The sequence below is a fragment of the Pseudorca crassidens genome, chromosome 1 (assembly GCF_039906515.1).
Source record: "Pseudorca crassidens isolate mPseCra1 chromosome 1, mPseCra1.hap1, whole genome shotgun sequence".
In the NCBI taxonomy this organism is placed as follows: domain Eukaryota; kingdom Metazoa; phylum Chordata; class Mammalia; order Artiodactyla; family Delphinidae; genus Pseudorca; species Pseudorca crassidens.
This window is the reverse complement of record NC_090296.1, coordinates 79,132,061-79,148,353: the sequence shown is the minus strand read 5'-3', so window position 1 is coordinate 79,148,353 and position 16,293 is coordinate 79,132,061. Positions and strand designations below refer to the sequence as shown.

The 16,293-nt window shown below is 36.2% G+C and overlaps 1 protein-coding gene across 3 annotated transcripts in view; it reads left to right on the top strand.

Annotated features, from left to right (window-relative positions):
* Window positions 1–16,293, top strand: part of AQR (aquarius intron-binding spliceosomal factor) — a 142,805-nt gene that overhangs the window by 17,966 nt on the left and 108,546 nt on the right. For all 3 annotated transcript variants that reach the window (XR_010944538.1, XM_067742373.1, XM_067742371.1), the window contains exons 7-13: window positions 1,287–1,355; window positions 2,405–2,505; window positions 4,895–4,971; window positions 8,177–8,241; window positions 9,373–9,489; window positions 11,439–11,552; window positions 13,243–13,346. Coding sequence is in view for 2 of the 3 variants with exons in the window: in XM_067742373.1 (XP_067598474.1) it covers window positions 1,287–1,355; window positions 2,405–2,505; window positions 4,895–4,971; window positions 8,177–8,241; window positions 9,373–9,489; window positions 11,439–11,552; window positions 13,243–13,346 (647 nt within the window). In the remaining variant the exon portion in view is untranslated. The remainder of the gene's footprint in view (window positions 1–1,286; window positions 1,356–2,404; window positions 2,506–4,894; window positions 4,972–8,176; window positions 8,242–9,372; window positions 9,490–11,438; window positions 11,553–13,242; window positions 13,347–16,293) is intronic.

Genomic DNA, 16,293 nt, shown 5'->3' with positions numbered 1-16,293 from the left:
ATGATCTTTGAAAGTCTTTTGGGTTGTGTATGACACTTTTCATTCTTCATAGGATTATCTTCTAAAAAATTAATATTTACCGTAATTACTATTTCATTCGTGCTTCTCTACTGTGGTTATCTGAAGGTATATACCTATTTATTTAAAGATAGGTGCTTCTGAACTGATAGTGCATTTAGACCCATACAGGAGAATGCATGGGGTTTTTTCTTTCCCTGAAAACAGTCTTGGTAGATGGATGATTATTATCTGTTTCCATGTAGTACCTCACATGGATCTTGTAAAGACATAAGAAAAAGATTTATGATATGTCACTATTATCTCTTTAACATTTATTAAATTAAACAAAGCAAATATAAATAGATGTGATTCCTTGTCAGCAATTGAACAAAACCAAGATTTAATTAGTATTAGTAGTTTGGTGCTAGGTTTAATTAACTTAAAAGCTAGCTTATTATTGAAATACTTGATTTTTTTCAGCTTACCATCAGTTCTCATTATTTGAGGTAGCTACGCTCTATAAAGTAGCTGCGAACACTGAATTAGCTATAACTGAACCATTGCTCTTGGGGAAAATACAGGGTTAGGTTCATGCAAGCCTCTGGTCACGACAAACTGATCAGCGTATAACTGTTTTATGTGTTTCTGTTTAAAGTCACCTTATGTAATATATGTTGTTGATTCATTAACATTGAACTCGTGGTCAACAGTGCTGTAACTTAAAACAAACCTTATCTAACACACATATTTCCTCTGTAAGGCACATCACAGCCTTCTAACGCCCAGGAACACTGGACGACACTTCAGTCCTGTGCTTGGGGCCATTTTAAATAGCAAAATCACCAACCAAAACCACAATAATATGAAAAAGTAGCACTAAATAGACCAAAAAAAGATGCTAGTGTATAATGTGAGAGCTGAAGCAAGAAGGCAGAGCATCACCTTGTCCAGCCTCAGCTGGAAATGTGTGTGTCGGGCAGCTCACGTTTTTCTCTGCTCTGTACTGACAATGAATGACAACAAAAGCTTTGGGAATATTGAATTGGGGATTACAAATACATTTTTGCAGGTGGATGAATTCACAAATATGGAATCTACAAATAATGAGGCTTGACTGTATCTTTTTAAAAAAGTATTGAACTTCTTAATAATAAAATATCATTAATTTGAAAATACTGATGGCATGTTTTCCCCCAGGACTTAAAAAGGCAGTACGTGCCTTATGTAAAGACTTAGGTTAAAGTGCTGGTGTGTTTATATACTTGGTTTCTTCATGCTTTATACAGGAAGTAGACTTGATACGGAGTCAAGTGCAGCAGCTTATCTCCCTTCCAATGTGGATGGGCTTACAGCCTGTAAGTATCTAATTTCAGAAACTTACATATATTTATAAGTGGAACATGTGGTTTTAGACTGTGTAGCTTTAATATGGATATAAAATGGTAGCTAAAAGTCCCCTTTCCTGCTTACAAAATTTGTCTAATTTACTATGCATTAACTTATCATAGATGTAGTTTTTTCCGTTTTAAAGTTTTTATATGTAAGCTAGCATACGTTTCACCTGATTTCATTATTGTAAGGTGAAATAAGGTAATATCTATTGTGCTCAGAGAGGAGTTAATTTAGTAAAATATTATTACTCGTATATATGTCTTTGGATGAGACTAAATACAGACTTGAATCTTTTATTTTTCTTGATTGGAATGTATATACAGCTATAGGAGAAGATCAGAATTATGTTTAGTATTAGCAACTTCATTTTTCTCATCAAATTCTTGTTGGATAATATGTGCCAGTATTATCAGATCTTAGGGAATAAAGTTAAAACTATCAAATTTCAGTATAATACTGTATTCAGAATTCCATTTCCTGCTCTTGGGTGGTTTTGTAGATGCCCAGATAGGCAGGCTCATTCATAGGTACAGTTGATGAAGGTGAAAACAGGCACGTATAAATAATTAATACTAAGTTAAAAATAGATAAGTGCGGTAAGAAAGAATGTGGCGGTGTGGGCATTTCCTTATTGTGATAGCTCTTTTATGTTCATTGTTTCAGACCCTTTTTTTTGAACTTTAATGCTCCTAAATGTTAATGCTCATTTTTCAAATTAAAGTCCTTAATTTTAGAAATCAGAAAAAAATGTGTTATTGAGCTTAAAATCTTGACTAGAAAAGGCAGTTTCTTCTGTCTTATTTTTTTCTATTAACAAGTGTCAGAATTGAACAGTTCCTTAAAATATAGGTATTCGTTTCTTAGTTTTCAGGTTTTGTCGTGTTGCTTTCTGGTTTTATCCCATTGCTCTGTATTATATCCATACATTAGAAAACTACCTAATAGTTGATCTAATCTTTATCCTTGTAAGCTTTGGGGTTACTGATAATTTAATGTCACATCACTCTTTCAGGCACGATTGGAATTAGAATTAAAAAAGACACCTAAACTAAGAAAATTCTGGAACTTGATTAAAAAGAATGATGAAAAGATGGATCCAGAAGCAAGAGAACAGTATGTTGCCAAAGCTTTGTTCCATGTTGGTTTCTTATGCTGGGTTGTGAGTCTTAGATATTGCTGACTTGATTTGTTGTTTCCTTTACATACTGCTGAACCAAATAAATGATTAAGAAGCACTTAGACTGTCATAGGAATGTTTTTCTCAAAGGTCCAAGGGAGAAGCCAAAACTTCACCACGTTTTTCTCCTTTCCCTTATCTCTGCTCCGGTCATAAATGTATCACTGGGTCTTCCCCTTGCCTGTTGTCTATCATAGTCTCTGTCGTGGATGGTTCTCAATTTTCTCCACAGTCTGCAGGCTATCATTCCAACTTATCTTTATTTTTCTTACTCCTGCACTCTTAACAATGACTAATACACTCCATTTTATACAGTTCATTCATTCCATAAATATTGAGTGTTTATTATTTTGCTGAGTACTATTATAGGTATAGGGGTTGTGGCAGAGAAGAAAATGGAAAGTAATTCCTGCTCTTGTGGAGCTTACATTCTAGTTGCGGAAGGCAGCAAATAACAGATGAATTATATGGTATATTATGTGGTGGTCCATGCTAAGGAGAAAAATAAATCAAGTATAACAATTAAGGAAGCAGATGAGGGTTGCAGGGTATTTTAATAGTAAGTATTACCATTTGGATAAAAGTCTAGTAGCAATTATTTATTTCATCAAACAAAGTGCTGTTAGTAGGACCCAGGGGAAGAATCTGTATACTCTAAGAGATTTGTTCCGCTTTCTCTTTGAGGCTAGCTGGTCTAACTGTGTTCTTGCCTTATTTACTCTCTGAATCTTCCAGCAGTGATCCTTTTTCTTTCTTCATCTTTAAGTGCTCTTTTCCACTCACTATTTTTTCCCTCTGCTTATATGCTTAGGACTCGCTTCCCTTGGGCCTATGATAACTTCTTCTGACTCTTATTTTTTCCTCCACTTAGGAGAGTAGTCTGTATACACCTGTAGATAGTAACTGAAGTCATGAGTATGAGTGAGATTATGTAGTGAGTATGTAAACTATGAAAAGAGGGTTGAGGACAAAAAGAGGTGAAGCTTGGAGTTTTGCTGGTGATTACTGAAAATGAGAAGAACTGAAAAAAGCTGGATATCAGAGAAACAAGTTTGGGAGTCAGGAGGTGAGAGCTATAAGGACAGGATATTAGGGTCAGAATAGGAATATCCTTTCTTTAACTTCGAACTCCAGTCTCATCTCTTCCATGGTATCTTTCTAACCAATAGCCTCTTGATTGGGCTAATTACATGATATCTTTGCATTATTTGACTACTTCTAAAAAATTTAAACTCTCTCTTCCCGTTACCTCAATATGATTTAATTCCAAATCGATAGACTATTCATTGTTTTGTAAACATTCCTTCCCTAACTACCCTTTCCACTCTACTCCACTTAATTGAAGGGTAACCTTCTACATGCTCTTCCACACCAACTACTCTAGGCCACAGTGCTTTCTTCTTCTGAACTCCTAAAACAGACTGTGTTTCTTATTGAAACATCAGGTCTTTTCATAATGATTAGACTATGTATAGTTGTTTAGAGTATAGGTTCTACAATCAGACTTAACTAGGTTTCACACTCACCTGCCGTGTAAATTGGGGCAAGTTACTGTACCTCCTTGAGCCTCAGTGTGAAATCAAGACAACAGTACCTGTTTCGTAGGACTGTCGTCAGTATGAGACTGTTTTGTATGATGTACTTAACACAGCTCACATCCTGGCACAGTAAGTGCTCAGTTAATGTCAGCCAGTTTTATTAATGCTGGCTTGTGCTATTAATTATATTTTATGACTTGTCATTTCAAGTATATTTTAGTCATTCTCCTCCTTTTTATTTCCACCAGGACTGGCATAATCAGTTGTAGCCATCCAGTACCTTATGATTGTTTTTTGATTAGTTGGTACATAGTGCATCTTAAATTAGTAATGAGTAAACAGTTGTTTTTTGAACTAACATTTAATTTTTATACATCGTAATACTCTGTTTAATAGTTTAGACATATTAAAGTATGTAATTGCTTATCTCATTTTAACTACATACTGAAATGTTAGATTTTTTATGTTTCAAGAGCAGACTGTAAATGAAATTTTGAAAACTTTCTAGTTCTGACCTTTAAATCACAAGTGAAAACTTTTACAGTAAGAAGATAGAGATGCTTTCTTGGCTGGTTTATTAGGCCAGTAATGAGGCTCTTCTTTTCTTCATGTAGTGCTGTACTTACATTCAAAGAAGAAGCTGTGTGTTTAAATTATGGTCCTCATTTCAGAGAGAAATGGAACATTTTGAACAGTGTAAGAAAGGCTGTTCAGCATTTAAATTTTACTTTTGAAATAATTATTTCTCAAAAATAATTTGGTCACTGTTTGTTCTCTCTGATTTTAGAGCCTATCAAGAAAGAAGATTTCTTTCACAGCTCATCCAGAAGTTTATCTCTGTACTGAAATCAGTTCCACTTTCTGGTAACTATCTTCCTCTTCTCAGCTCATTTGTGAAGTTACCATTTAGATTCCCATATAGTATTTACTAATCTTTAGTCTAAAAACTGCTCTCAGAGTGATTTTAAATTATATTGACAAGGGGTTATGTCCTTCCCCTTTCAAATAAGTTACCAGTCTGAGTATCGTGGCTGCCTTAGAAATTCACGTAATTTAAGGGCACCAGCATGGTTATTAAAATGTTCATTTATTTATTTTTGGAGCTTGCTTATAAGCCACAGGTCCTGAACAAGGTTCTGGGACATGGTGAACAAGACACTCACAGACCCTATCTACATGGCATTTACAATTTGTTGAGTAGTGTTTTCAAGTAATATCAAATATTGTTAGGAGGGGAAGAGGAGAATTATTTTGAGATATGAGCTACAAGATGAGATGGGAAGGATTTTCCTCCATCGTGGCCCCCATTTATTGGTGAAACATATATAAATATATGCTATGTAGAGTATAAATGTCAAAATATATCATGATTATACTGTATATAGATAGGTGTGTGTGTGTGTGTGTGTGTGTGTGTGTGTGTGTGTGTGTGTGTGAGTGTGAGTGAGAGACCTATGTACCAGGAAGAGCTAATTACATTATTCTGGGTTCGCAAGATCTTTATAAGCATTATGTATGATATGTCATAGGTTGTTAATATTTTATTTTCTAACTGGAATATAATCTAAGAACAATGCTGTAGGTGTACCATATTTATATGCACCAGAGATTATAGCATATATATGAATCAGATTGTAGCTTTGTTTAAACTGAAATACAACAATTATTTACTTATAAATGTTGCTGCCCCCCCGCCCAAGTAATAGTTTACAACGGAAAATCACACCTGTAATTCAGTGACGAGTAGATACTAATGCTATAAATGCTAATTTATGGTACCTGATTTGGGGCATAATATCAGTATTACTACCAGCATCAGTATAAAGAAAAAATTGTCATATGCTTGTAATCTATGTCACTTAATATTTGTGTATTTAAATCTTTCAGTTAAGAACCTTAAACCTGGAAAGAAGACTTAGATTTGGTTTCCTTGGCACAAATAGTAATAATGAGAACCAGTAATGTCTGTAACAATTAGGGTCATAAAAATTGATGTCATCTTGGGAATTCCTTCATGGTCCAGTGTGTAGGACTCAGTGCTTTCACTGCCGTGGGCCTGGGTTTAATCCCTGGTCGGGGAGCTAAGATCCCGCAAGCCACGCAGCGTGGCCAAAAAAAAAAAAAATTGATGTCACGTAGAAAGGTTTGAAAGTCAAGTAAATACAACAATATAGGACCTGCAGTAATTTTAACATCCTATAAACTACTAACTGTTGCCATTGTCATAATATATTGTCAGAAAAGAAAATTTCTTAGATTGATCTTGAGCTTTAATCAAAATTTGTTAACTTTCTGGCAAAGGAACCAACAAGGTGATGAAAATAGTGTGCCAGTTCAGAGAGGGCATAAAAACAGATAGAATATATAGTTAGGAAATAGAAAACTAATTTATAAAAGAGTAAAAAAGATTGTGTGTAGTTTCATTTTACAGGGTCATTACAGACAACCTGTCCATATCAGTTGTTATAAAGGAAATCTGTATAGGGTGGTCTGAGATGTCAGGACGGCTATCAGAAGAAAGGAAAAATACACAATACACATAAAAAGCAAACAATAAGGATATATTGATGTCTGAAACTGAAATAACAGGGCTTCAGCTCTGAAGAATTATGCCTAGTAGGGCCAATTAGTGTAAAAATATGCTGTTTTATCCACCAGAACTCAGAAATTGAGTACCAAGCATCACGTTCTAATTTTAAATAGGCCATTGCCAGTAATTTTCTCAAGCAATAAATAAAAATACAAATACAGCTCTTGTTCACTTTTAAAATTTTGGACAAAATTATTTTCCTTTGACAGTAATAAGGAAGAAAAGATACAACAGAGGACCGATTTGAATGGATTTAATTTAAAAGTCGCTCCTTTAAATTCTTTAGTTTTAGTGGCTGTGTGACCTAGACTATGTCTCAGAAAACCTGGATTCCAGTTCTAACCAGCCATTACTTTGTTCTATACTTTTATCAAGTTATTTTCCTCTGGTCCTCAGTTTCTTACCTGGAAAATGAAGAGGTAGTACAGATGTTCTCTGAGGTCTTTTCCAGCTGTGAAATTCTATAGTTATGTTATTTTAGGGTTTGGATTATGGGCATGTGTTAGTTACAAAAGTATTCATATTTCTTTCTTCACATAAAGCCTTCTATTTTCCTGTATGCTACAAGTAAAAGAGTGGATTTATTTAAGCATTTGTAGGATGCCTTCTACAGGTCTAGCACTGGTTTATTTGCTGCTGGGAGTCCTTAGCCTAGGGACCCTGAAATTATCTCCTCTTCAATTGAAACAGTCTTGTCAGGTTGGTTTCAGCTGGTAAAATAGCAGAACATTTTCTGACATTAGAAAAAAAAGACATTTGTAATCCGAAAGCATGTCATGTCACAAGGTTTGTAATTCTTTTAAAAACAAAAATGTTTTTAAAAATAGTACATCAATGCTCATGAATAACACAAGATAGTGATTTAAAAAATATTTTATTGCTCTACGTGTCATTGACATTTTAATGTCAGTTAATACATGTACAGTGAAAAAAAGTCACAAAAATTGTCCCTTTAATTAGTTTGTTTTGTATCTTCCCCACCCATTTTCTGTGCATTTTAAAGAGAGATATATATATATCTTTGTGTGTATACAGGTACACATACGTGTATGTGTTTATGCATATGAAAGAAATTCTAGATGTTTAGTATGTGAAGAAAATAAGGAAAGTAGGTCAATAACTGAGATAAAACTGCCTTTCTAGTTTTTCTATTCAAGTATTTTCAACATCTAATCACTTGGTACACATTTTTAAAAATTAACACTTTAAAAATATTTTTGCACGTCTGATTTTTAAAATGTTTCTCTCATCTAAGCTGCATTTTTCATTTTCTCATATTTATAGAGCTTACTGTAAGGGTAAGGCCTGCCCTTTTTGAAATATATGTGAGGTCTGTGCTCTGAACCATAGTTAGTCCAATCCTGATGAATGAGACAAATAACCTTGTTTAAATAACTAAATAACTGCCAATTTTAAGATACAGTACCATAAAACGCCCTAAGTAAGAAAGTTTTAACATGTTTTCTCTGTTATGTCTAGAACCTGTCACTATGGACAAAGTTCATTATTGTGAAAGATTTATTGAACTTATGATTGATCTAGAGGTAAGAAGTGTGCAGTGACTTCTGTTGCATAATCATTAAGGAGGCTAAGATTAAGCCTGTGACTATATATGAAATACTTCTTTATCACCTCAAGCTGGCCTTAGTTTGTTTGTACCTATTTCAAAATGTCTTGTAGAGAAGAAAGTCAAAAGTGATTGACCCTTGAAGTTTTCAGATGACTGTCAAATGGCTGCATTTGTATAAAAAACATTATTTAGTGTAGTTATTAAACACGAGTCCAGCAATGGCAATTTATTTTGTGTCATATTTAATACCCCTACGTAGAGTTTTAAAAAGGGCTGAAGTTGTAGATTTATGGCCATCGCTTTAATCATCTCACTTTTCTAAATGTGCCTAATATTATTGATGAAGAAAGATATAGCTGCTTGCTATAGTCAATTTTTAAAATTAAGATTTTTAAAAAAGATTTCATGCTACTGGGTGCAAGATTTTGATACAGAGTTCAGATGCAGAGTTGGTATAGTTCAGATTGAATTCATTTCCATTCCTTTCCTCTCCCTCTTTAATGCAGAAAATTGAAAGAAAATCCTTTCTGTTCATTCCTTATCAGGAGAGCTAGGGTGGTTTCTAGACATGAGGATTAGAGTATTGGACTCGCAGTCATTCATGAGATCTTCATTGAGATTCCAGCTCTGCCAGTAACTGTAATCTCTGAGGATCTCAGTAACCTCCCCTTTAACATGAGGGTATTTGACTAGATTAGTGGTTTCCAAACTGTGATTGTCATAGTTTCTCAGTATTGTCTTTCTGACTGTCAAAGAATGATATGGGAAGAGGAAACTGAGAAAGGGATCTCCATTTAGGGTTTTCCACTCCCTTTTCCCCATTTTTAAACCTGCACACAATACATATTGGGATTTCATATAGGATTTTGTTTGCAAACTAGTGGCCAGGGTATCTGAGATTTCTTCCAGTGCTGGATTTTATTTAGAAACATTACCACTGAATTTATTTACAGCACGGACCAGACCCTTTGCTTTGTGCAGAGTGTCTTTCGGGGGGCTGAGGGTACTTTGTATGTGATTAGCACTTCTGCACTATGTATCAGTCGACTTCACCTGTAGCTGGGAGAGCATGCAGACTTATTGCTGTGGTGATTATTTTCTCTAGGCCCTACTCCCCACAAGACGCTGGTTTAATACCATCCTGGATGACTCCCACCTTTTGGTTCACTGTTACCTTTCCAATCTTGTTCGTAGAGAAGAGGATGGCCATCTTTTTTCCCAGGTGAGCACTGGTGGATCTGAACATATTTATTGTTTTCATTTCTAAGTCAATCTTTTCTTTCTTTGCCATGCACCTGGGAGTACTGGTAGCAACATATATTTTGCTAAATACTGAATTGAATGATGTAAATTCCTCATTAGTCATTTTAAAGTAAAACCAGGGCTTTCCTGGTGGCACAGTGATTGAGAGTCCGCCTGCTGATGCAGGGGACACGGGTTCGTGCCCCAGTCCGGGAAGATCCCATAGCCGCGGAGCGGCTGGGCCCGTGAGCCATGGCCGCTGAGCCTGCGCATCCGGAGCCTGTGCTCCGCAACGGGAGAGGCCACAACAGTGAGAGGCCCGCGTACCGCCAAAAAAAAAAGTTAAACCAAGTCTTAATATACAAAACGGATGCCTTCTTGTATAGGTGGCCTATACTAATTTTATATTATAACCTTTTTTTCTCTTCTGAATATTCATTTTATTAATGTAAACAGTAAAACAATTAAGCATTTTAAATTTGAGGCGATTAGGTAATTCAGATAAACGTTTTGTTAATCATATGTGATTTTATTATTGGACTAAATTATGTGTGATGTAGTCCCACATACTCATATATATTTTGATTCTATGTCAGTAACCACTGTGGACTATTAATAGATGATAAGCATTACTTTCGAGTGAACTGTGCCCTAATATCATGGCTCTCTTTGCATAAGACGAGGGTGACAGAGGCAGTTGATAGTGTGGAAGTACATATACACTTAGACTGCTGCCTTGAGTTGGAAGGCAAGTGAACTCTGTTTACTGCCTTGGGTAGGAAGACACACTATTAAGGTTTCCCATTTCCTGTAATGTCATCCAGAAGAAAAGTCTTCTAACAGACTTCTAACACTCACCTTTCAGATAACAGCTGGAGATAACAGCTGGAGATAAAATTTGCACACTGTCCTAAGAATTCTTTTGTCTTGTATCTGTGAGCATTCCTTTTTTTCCTGTTCTGTTATTAATTTTACCCAGTGATTTGTTGCATATATTAAAATACATTAAAATCCTAATATCTGGGGGGGGAATAAATTGGGAGATTGGGATTGACACATAGACACTACTATATATAAAATAGATAACTAATAAGAACCTACTATATAGCACAGGGAACTCTACTTAATACTCTGTAATGGCCTGTATGGGAAAAGAATCTAAAAAACAGTATATATACGTATACGTATAACTGATTCACTTTGCTGTACAGCAGAAACTAGCACAACATTGTAAATCAACTATACACCAATAAAAATTAATTTAAAAAATCCTAATATTTGATCTGCCATAGATTAGAATTAAGAATAATAAAAATTGGGGGCGAATGGAGCCCCAAATTCTGTTGATTCTGTTGATACTGCCAGCACAGGGGGAAAGCAGGCCTTCTTAAAGCACCAGGAAGTAAGCCAAAGAAAGCTTGATGGCCATGGAGACCGAAGAGAGGAATGACTAGCTTAGCTTTTCCCACCTTGCTGTTTTTTCTAATAGAAGCATAGAGAAGAGTATCTCTAATTGTGAATTGCAAAACCCTCATCAGAAAATTTTAAGTGGTATAAGACCTCAGGAGTTCCCTCTAATGGTATAGTTCTATATAGATAGATTTTTTTTTCCATTAAAATGATTGACTTTCTTTGATTAGTTCCTTAATGTCTCTTTAGTATTGGGATTGCAGTTGAAGTTCTTTCCTGTAGAAGTAGACCATGTGTATGAAATAGACTTAACAGTCTGTTCACAAGGCATATACTTTATGCTCACATAAATAAAACACGTTTGTATATGTGCTGAAATGTTTGTTGCAATGTTTACATTCCAAAGCTCTTCAGTACCTCTAAGAAGGTATGTGGATTTTATTATTTTTAATACTGTCGTATTTTTGCTTTCTTGTTCTCATGTTTACACAGTTTATTAATTTAAATGTATCCTTTCAGCTTTTGGACATGCTTAAGTTCTATACTGGTTTTGAGATTAATGATCAGACTGGAAATGCTCTGACAGAGAATGAGATGACTACGATTCACTATGATAGAATTACTTCTCTACAGGTAATTGAAATGCATTATAGCCTTTGCGTCTGCTCCATGAAGTTGAGTCATAAATAATTTAGATTTTATGTAGTACAAATAGGAAAGGTACTAATTTCATAGTGTGTTCATCTTGAATTTTTAAAATATTGCTAATTCTGATGGATGCTTTCTTTTATAGTTCTCAATCTTGAGACTCAGTATATTGATATTTGACACTCAAAAAATATTAGTTACTGGGCCAGTGTAGTGTGTTTAAGTATCAGTTTTATTTTATGAAAGGGTATTTCAACTTGACAAAGTATGTGTAAGTGCTTTGTACATTTTAAAGATAAACACATGTAATGGGACTGAAATTTACCAGTGCAGCTCAGATGTGCCCCAAAAGTACCTTTGTTACTATTACTGAGCACATTTTGCTCTTGAACTCAGTTTTGTCTGGTGGCAGCTTTTATTTCTCAATTTAAAGTAATTCAGTTCTTTACATTTTAAAGAGTCTTTTTTTGGGTAAAGACTCAGCCAAACTTAAGTTCAAATTGTCTTTCATGATCAGCTCAGACATGTTTTCCTGCTTTTCTCAGAACATTAGTGTTTTTGTCCTTCTGCCTCTGCCCTTGAAGTGACCACAGCGGGTGTGGTGTGTGGCTGTTCTCTTGGCCACCAGCAAGGCACAATGACTGTGCCCTTGGAGCTTGGTTGTCAGCCTACTGACAAGGCCCCAGCCCTTGTTCTTTTTTTTTTTTTTTTTTTTTTTTGCGCGGTACGCGGGCCTCTCACCGTTGTGGCCTCGGCCGTTGCGCAGGCTCAGCGGCCATGGCTCACGGGCCCAGCTGCTCTGCAGCATGTGGGATCCTACCGGACCGGGGCACGAACCCGTGTCCCCTGCATTGGCAGGCGGACTCTCAACCACTGCGCCACCAGGGAAGCCCCCCAGCCCTTGTTCTTGATGGTGCTGGAGTCCTCCTGGGAGCTGACTCGCCGTCATTTCCTAGCTCAGGCAGCTCACTTTCAGGCTTGGTTTCAGGGTCATTTTGCCATTGCCTGTAGTTGTTTCATGGCAGGCTCATCGATAACCTTGGCAACCTTCTGTGTCATCCAGTACAGAGCACGTGAAAACTTGTGGATCTTCCCAGTGCCACATGAGCATTATGGAGGACTAAGAATGTTATTTCACACACACTTAATCAAATCAGCATGATGCTGCTCTTTCTGTTTCCTTGCAGCTTACCCCACGTTGGTTGGAGGTGTACCCTGCGAGGTTCTCTCTTTCCAGAGTTCCAAAGTAAAGCAGGGCACAAGCACACTATGCTGTAGGCCTCTCCCTTGAGATACATCTTCATTGGGAGTTGCCCTTGAGACTTTCTTATGGTTTTGTTAGGCCAATTCTTGATCATAAAGTGTTTTGTTTTGTTCTTTCTCTTCTCCTGTCAGTGAAGCTGGCCTTCCTGGCTATTTTCCTTTATATGCAAAATACAGTTTTAGAAATCAGAAACTGAACATTGATTCTTTATACTCTCCAGCTAGAACAATTTTGTTTTTTTCCCATTGAATCTAATGCTTTTGAATAAGGCAGAGGTCACATATGAGAAGCATATAAGAAGGAGAATTGCATTAATTAAAAAAATTTTTTTTCCATTATGCAGTATATAAATTGTAATTTATTATATTAATATGTAGCATTAATTAATTAGTTAATTCTGTTCTTTTCTAGAGAGCTGCTTTTGCACATTTCCCTGAGCTCTATGATTTTGCCCTCTCAAATGTTGCAGAAGTAGATACTCGGGAATCCTTGATCAAGTTTTTTGGACCTCTTAGGTAAGGCAATATGAAAGGACAACTGAATTTTAATTTTCATTTTTGGTTTTAGTTATTTTTGCACTACTTTAGGTGATGTTACTTGTTGCACTACTGTTTATTGACAACTAGAACTAGTGCTTCTCTCTAGCATTTGTTATCTTTGAGTCACTTAAATATAATTATGCATCTTCTCTTTATTGTAAAATCTTTATTTTTCGTAACTTATATATTTTTCCTAGATCCCAAATTTTTTTAGAGTAGAATATAAGCTGGTATCCCATCAGTCGTAAACAACATACAACAGAAACCAGTAAATGTTCATCCTATGTGATATTAGAGGTTAGGCATAAGAAAAATTTTGCATGTTTAAAATTTATTAAATTGTAATGTTCTCTGGCATCTCTGTTAAGTATACTTTTTTGAAAATAGCAATAATAGCATACATTTATTTACTTTGTGATAGGTACTCTACTAGTATATAAATAAGTTAATTCTCAAAATATTCATGTGAGAGGAGTAGGTACCATTTTACATATAAGGTAGCCGAGGCACAGAAGAGTTGAGTACTTTGCCTGAGTCACACAGCAAGTAAGTGGCAAAGATAGGATTTTTTTTTTAATAAATTTATTTATTTTATTTTATCTTTGGCTTCGTTGGGTCTTCGTTGCTGCACGCGGGCTTTCTCTAGTTGCTTCGAGTGAGGGCTACTCTTCATTGCAGTGCACAGGCTTCTCATTGCGGTGGCTTCTCGTCACGGAGCACACGGGCTCTAGACACACGGGCTTCAGTAGTTGTGCCACACGGGCTCAGTAGTTGTGGCTCATGGACTCTAGAGCACAGGCTCAGTAGTTGTGGTGCCTGGACTTAGTTGCTCTGCAGCATGTGGGATCTTCCTGGACCAGGGCTGGAACCCGTGTCCCCTGCATTGGCAGGCGGGTTCTTAAGCACTGCGCCAACAGGGAAGCCCCAAAGATAGGATTTGAACCTAGGTAGTCTGACTTCTGAGCCCTAATTATTTTTTTTTTGAGGTATAATTGACATAAAACATTATATTAGTCTCAGGTGTATAACACAATGATTTAATATTTGTATTTATTGTGAAATTGATCACCACGAGTCTAGGTAGCATTTATCTCCATATATAGAGAACTTTTTGGTCTTGTGGTGAGAACATCTAAGATCTACTTTCTTTGCAACTTGCAAATATGCAGTACACTATTACTAATTATAGTCACCATGCTGTACAATTACATACCCATGACTTATTTATTTTATAACTGGAAGTTTGTACATTTTGATCTCCTTTACCATTTCACCCACCTTTGCCTTGGGCAACCACCAATCTGTTCCCTGTTTCTGTAAGCTTGGTTTTTTTTGGGGGGGGAGGGTTGTTTTAAAATTCCACATATAAGTGACTCATTAAATTCCACATATAAGTGACCCATACAGTATTTGTCTTTCTCTTTCTGACTTATTTCAGTTAGCATAATAGCCTTAGGGTCCATCCATGTTGTTGCAAATGGCAAGATTTCATTCTTTTTTATTCTGAGCCCTAACTTTTGACCATTGTGCTCGGTTATCTCCTCATTTTCCTTAACTCTGGGGAGAATTTATGTGTAGTTAATTGGCTATTTAAACTGAAGCAAACTGAGATTGGTCTGGTCATTCATTTTCATATGAGGATATGTAATAACTTATAGTAACACACACGTCTACTTCCTTCTTTTAAATAATGGCATTGAGTTCTGTTGAACAGGTCTACCATACTTTTTTTTTTTTTTTTGCGGTACGCAGGCCTCTCACCATCGTGGCCTCGCCCGTTGCGGAGCACAGGCTCCGGACGCGCAGGCTCAGCAGCCATGGCTCACAGGCCTAGCTGCTCTGCAGCATGTGGGATCTTCCGAGACCAGGGCACGAACCCGTGTCCCCTGCATCAGCAGGCGGACTCTCAACCACTGCGCCACCAGGGAAGCCCTACCATACTATTTTTTAATCACTCACCTATTGACGGATCTTTAATTTAAAATTTTTTGACTATAACAATTAGGCAATGAACATTCTTTTTACTTCTATTTTTTAAATTTTAGTACTGATTCCCAGAAGCAGAATGGCTGACTCAAAGGGGTTATGTGTTTAAATTTTGTTACATATTGCTAAATTATCTTCCCAAAAAATGCCAATTATACACTTACATCAATAGTGTTTGAAGATTTATTTCTCTCCCTTCCAACACTAGGTAAATTAGTTTTTCATTTTTGCCAATACAAGGACAAAAAGATTCTCATTGTTTTACTTGCATTCTGTGATTGTATGTTACTTTCTGGTTGTTATCCTTTGCTATTTTGTATTCCATTGTTTGTCATTTTATTGATTTTTTAAAATAAGGAACCTTTATATTATATATCCAGGAACCTGGATATTATTATTTTGTCTAGTTCTGTTGCAATTATTTTGTCTCAGTTTCTCCCTTTTAAACTTTGTTTATGGTATATTTTGTTATTACAGATGTTTTAAATTTTTAATCATATCTTTCAGTCTTCTTTTTAATAACAATAACAAATGTTTTATTTTATTTATTTATTTTTTTTGTGGTACGTGGGCCTCTCACTGTTGTGGCCTCTCCCGCTGCGGAGCACAGGCTCCGGACGTGCAGGCTCAGCGGCCATGGCTCACAGGCCTAGCCGCTCCGCGGCATGTGGGATCTTCCCGAATTGGGGCACGAACCTGTGTCCCCTGCATCGGCAGGCAGACTCTCAACCACTGCACCACCAGGGAAGCCCACAGATGTTTTATTTAGAAGGCCTTCTTCACCAAAAGATTACAAAAATATTATATTTTTTAAGCACTTTTGTAGATTTTTTTCCTTACATTTAATAACTGTATAGTCTGTCCAGGGAATTTATTTTTGTCCATAGAGCTCCTTTATACTCTTACAAATCATTGAGGATCACAAATAACTTTTTTA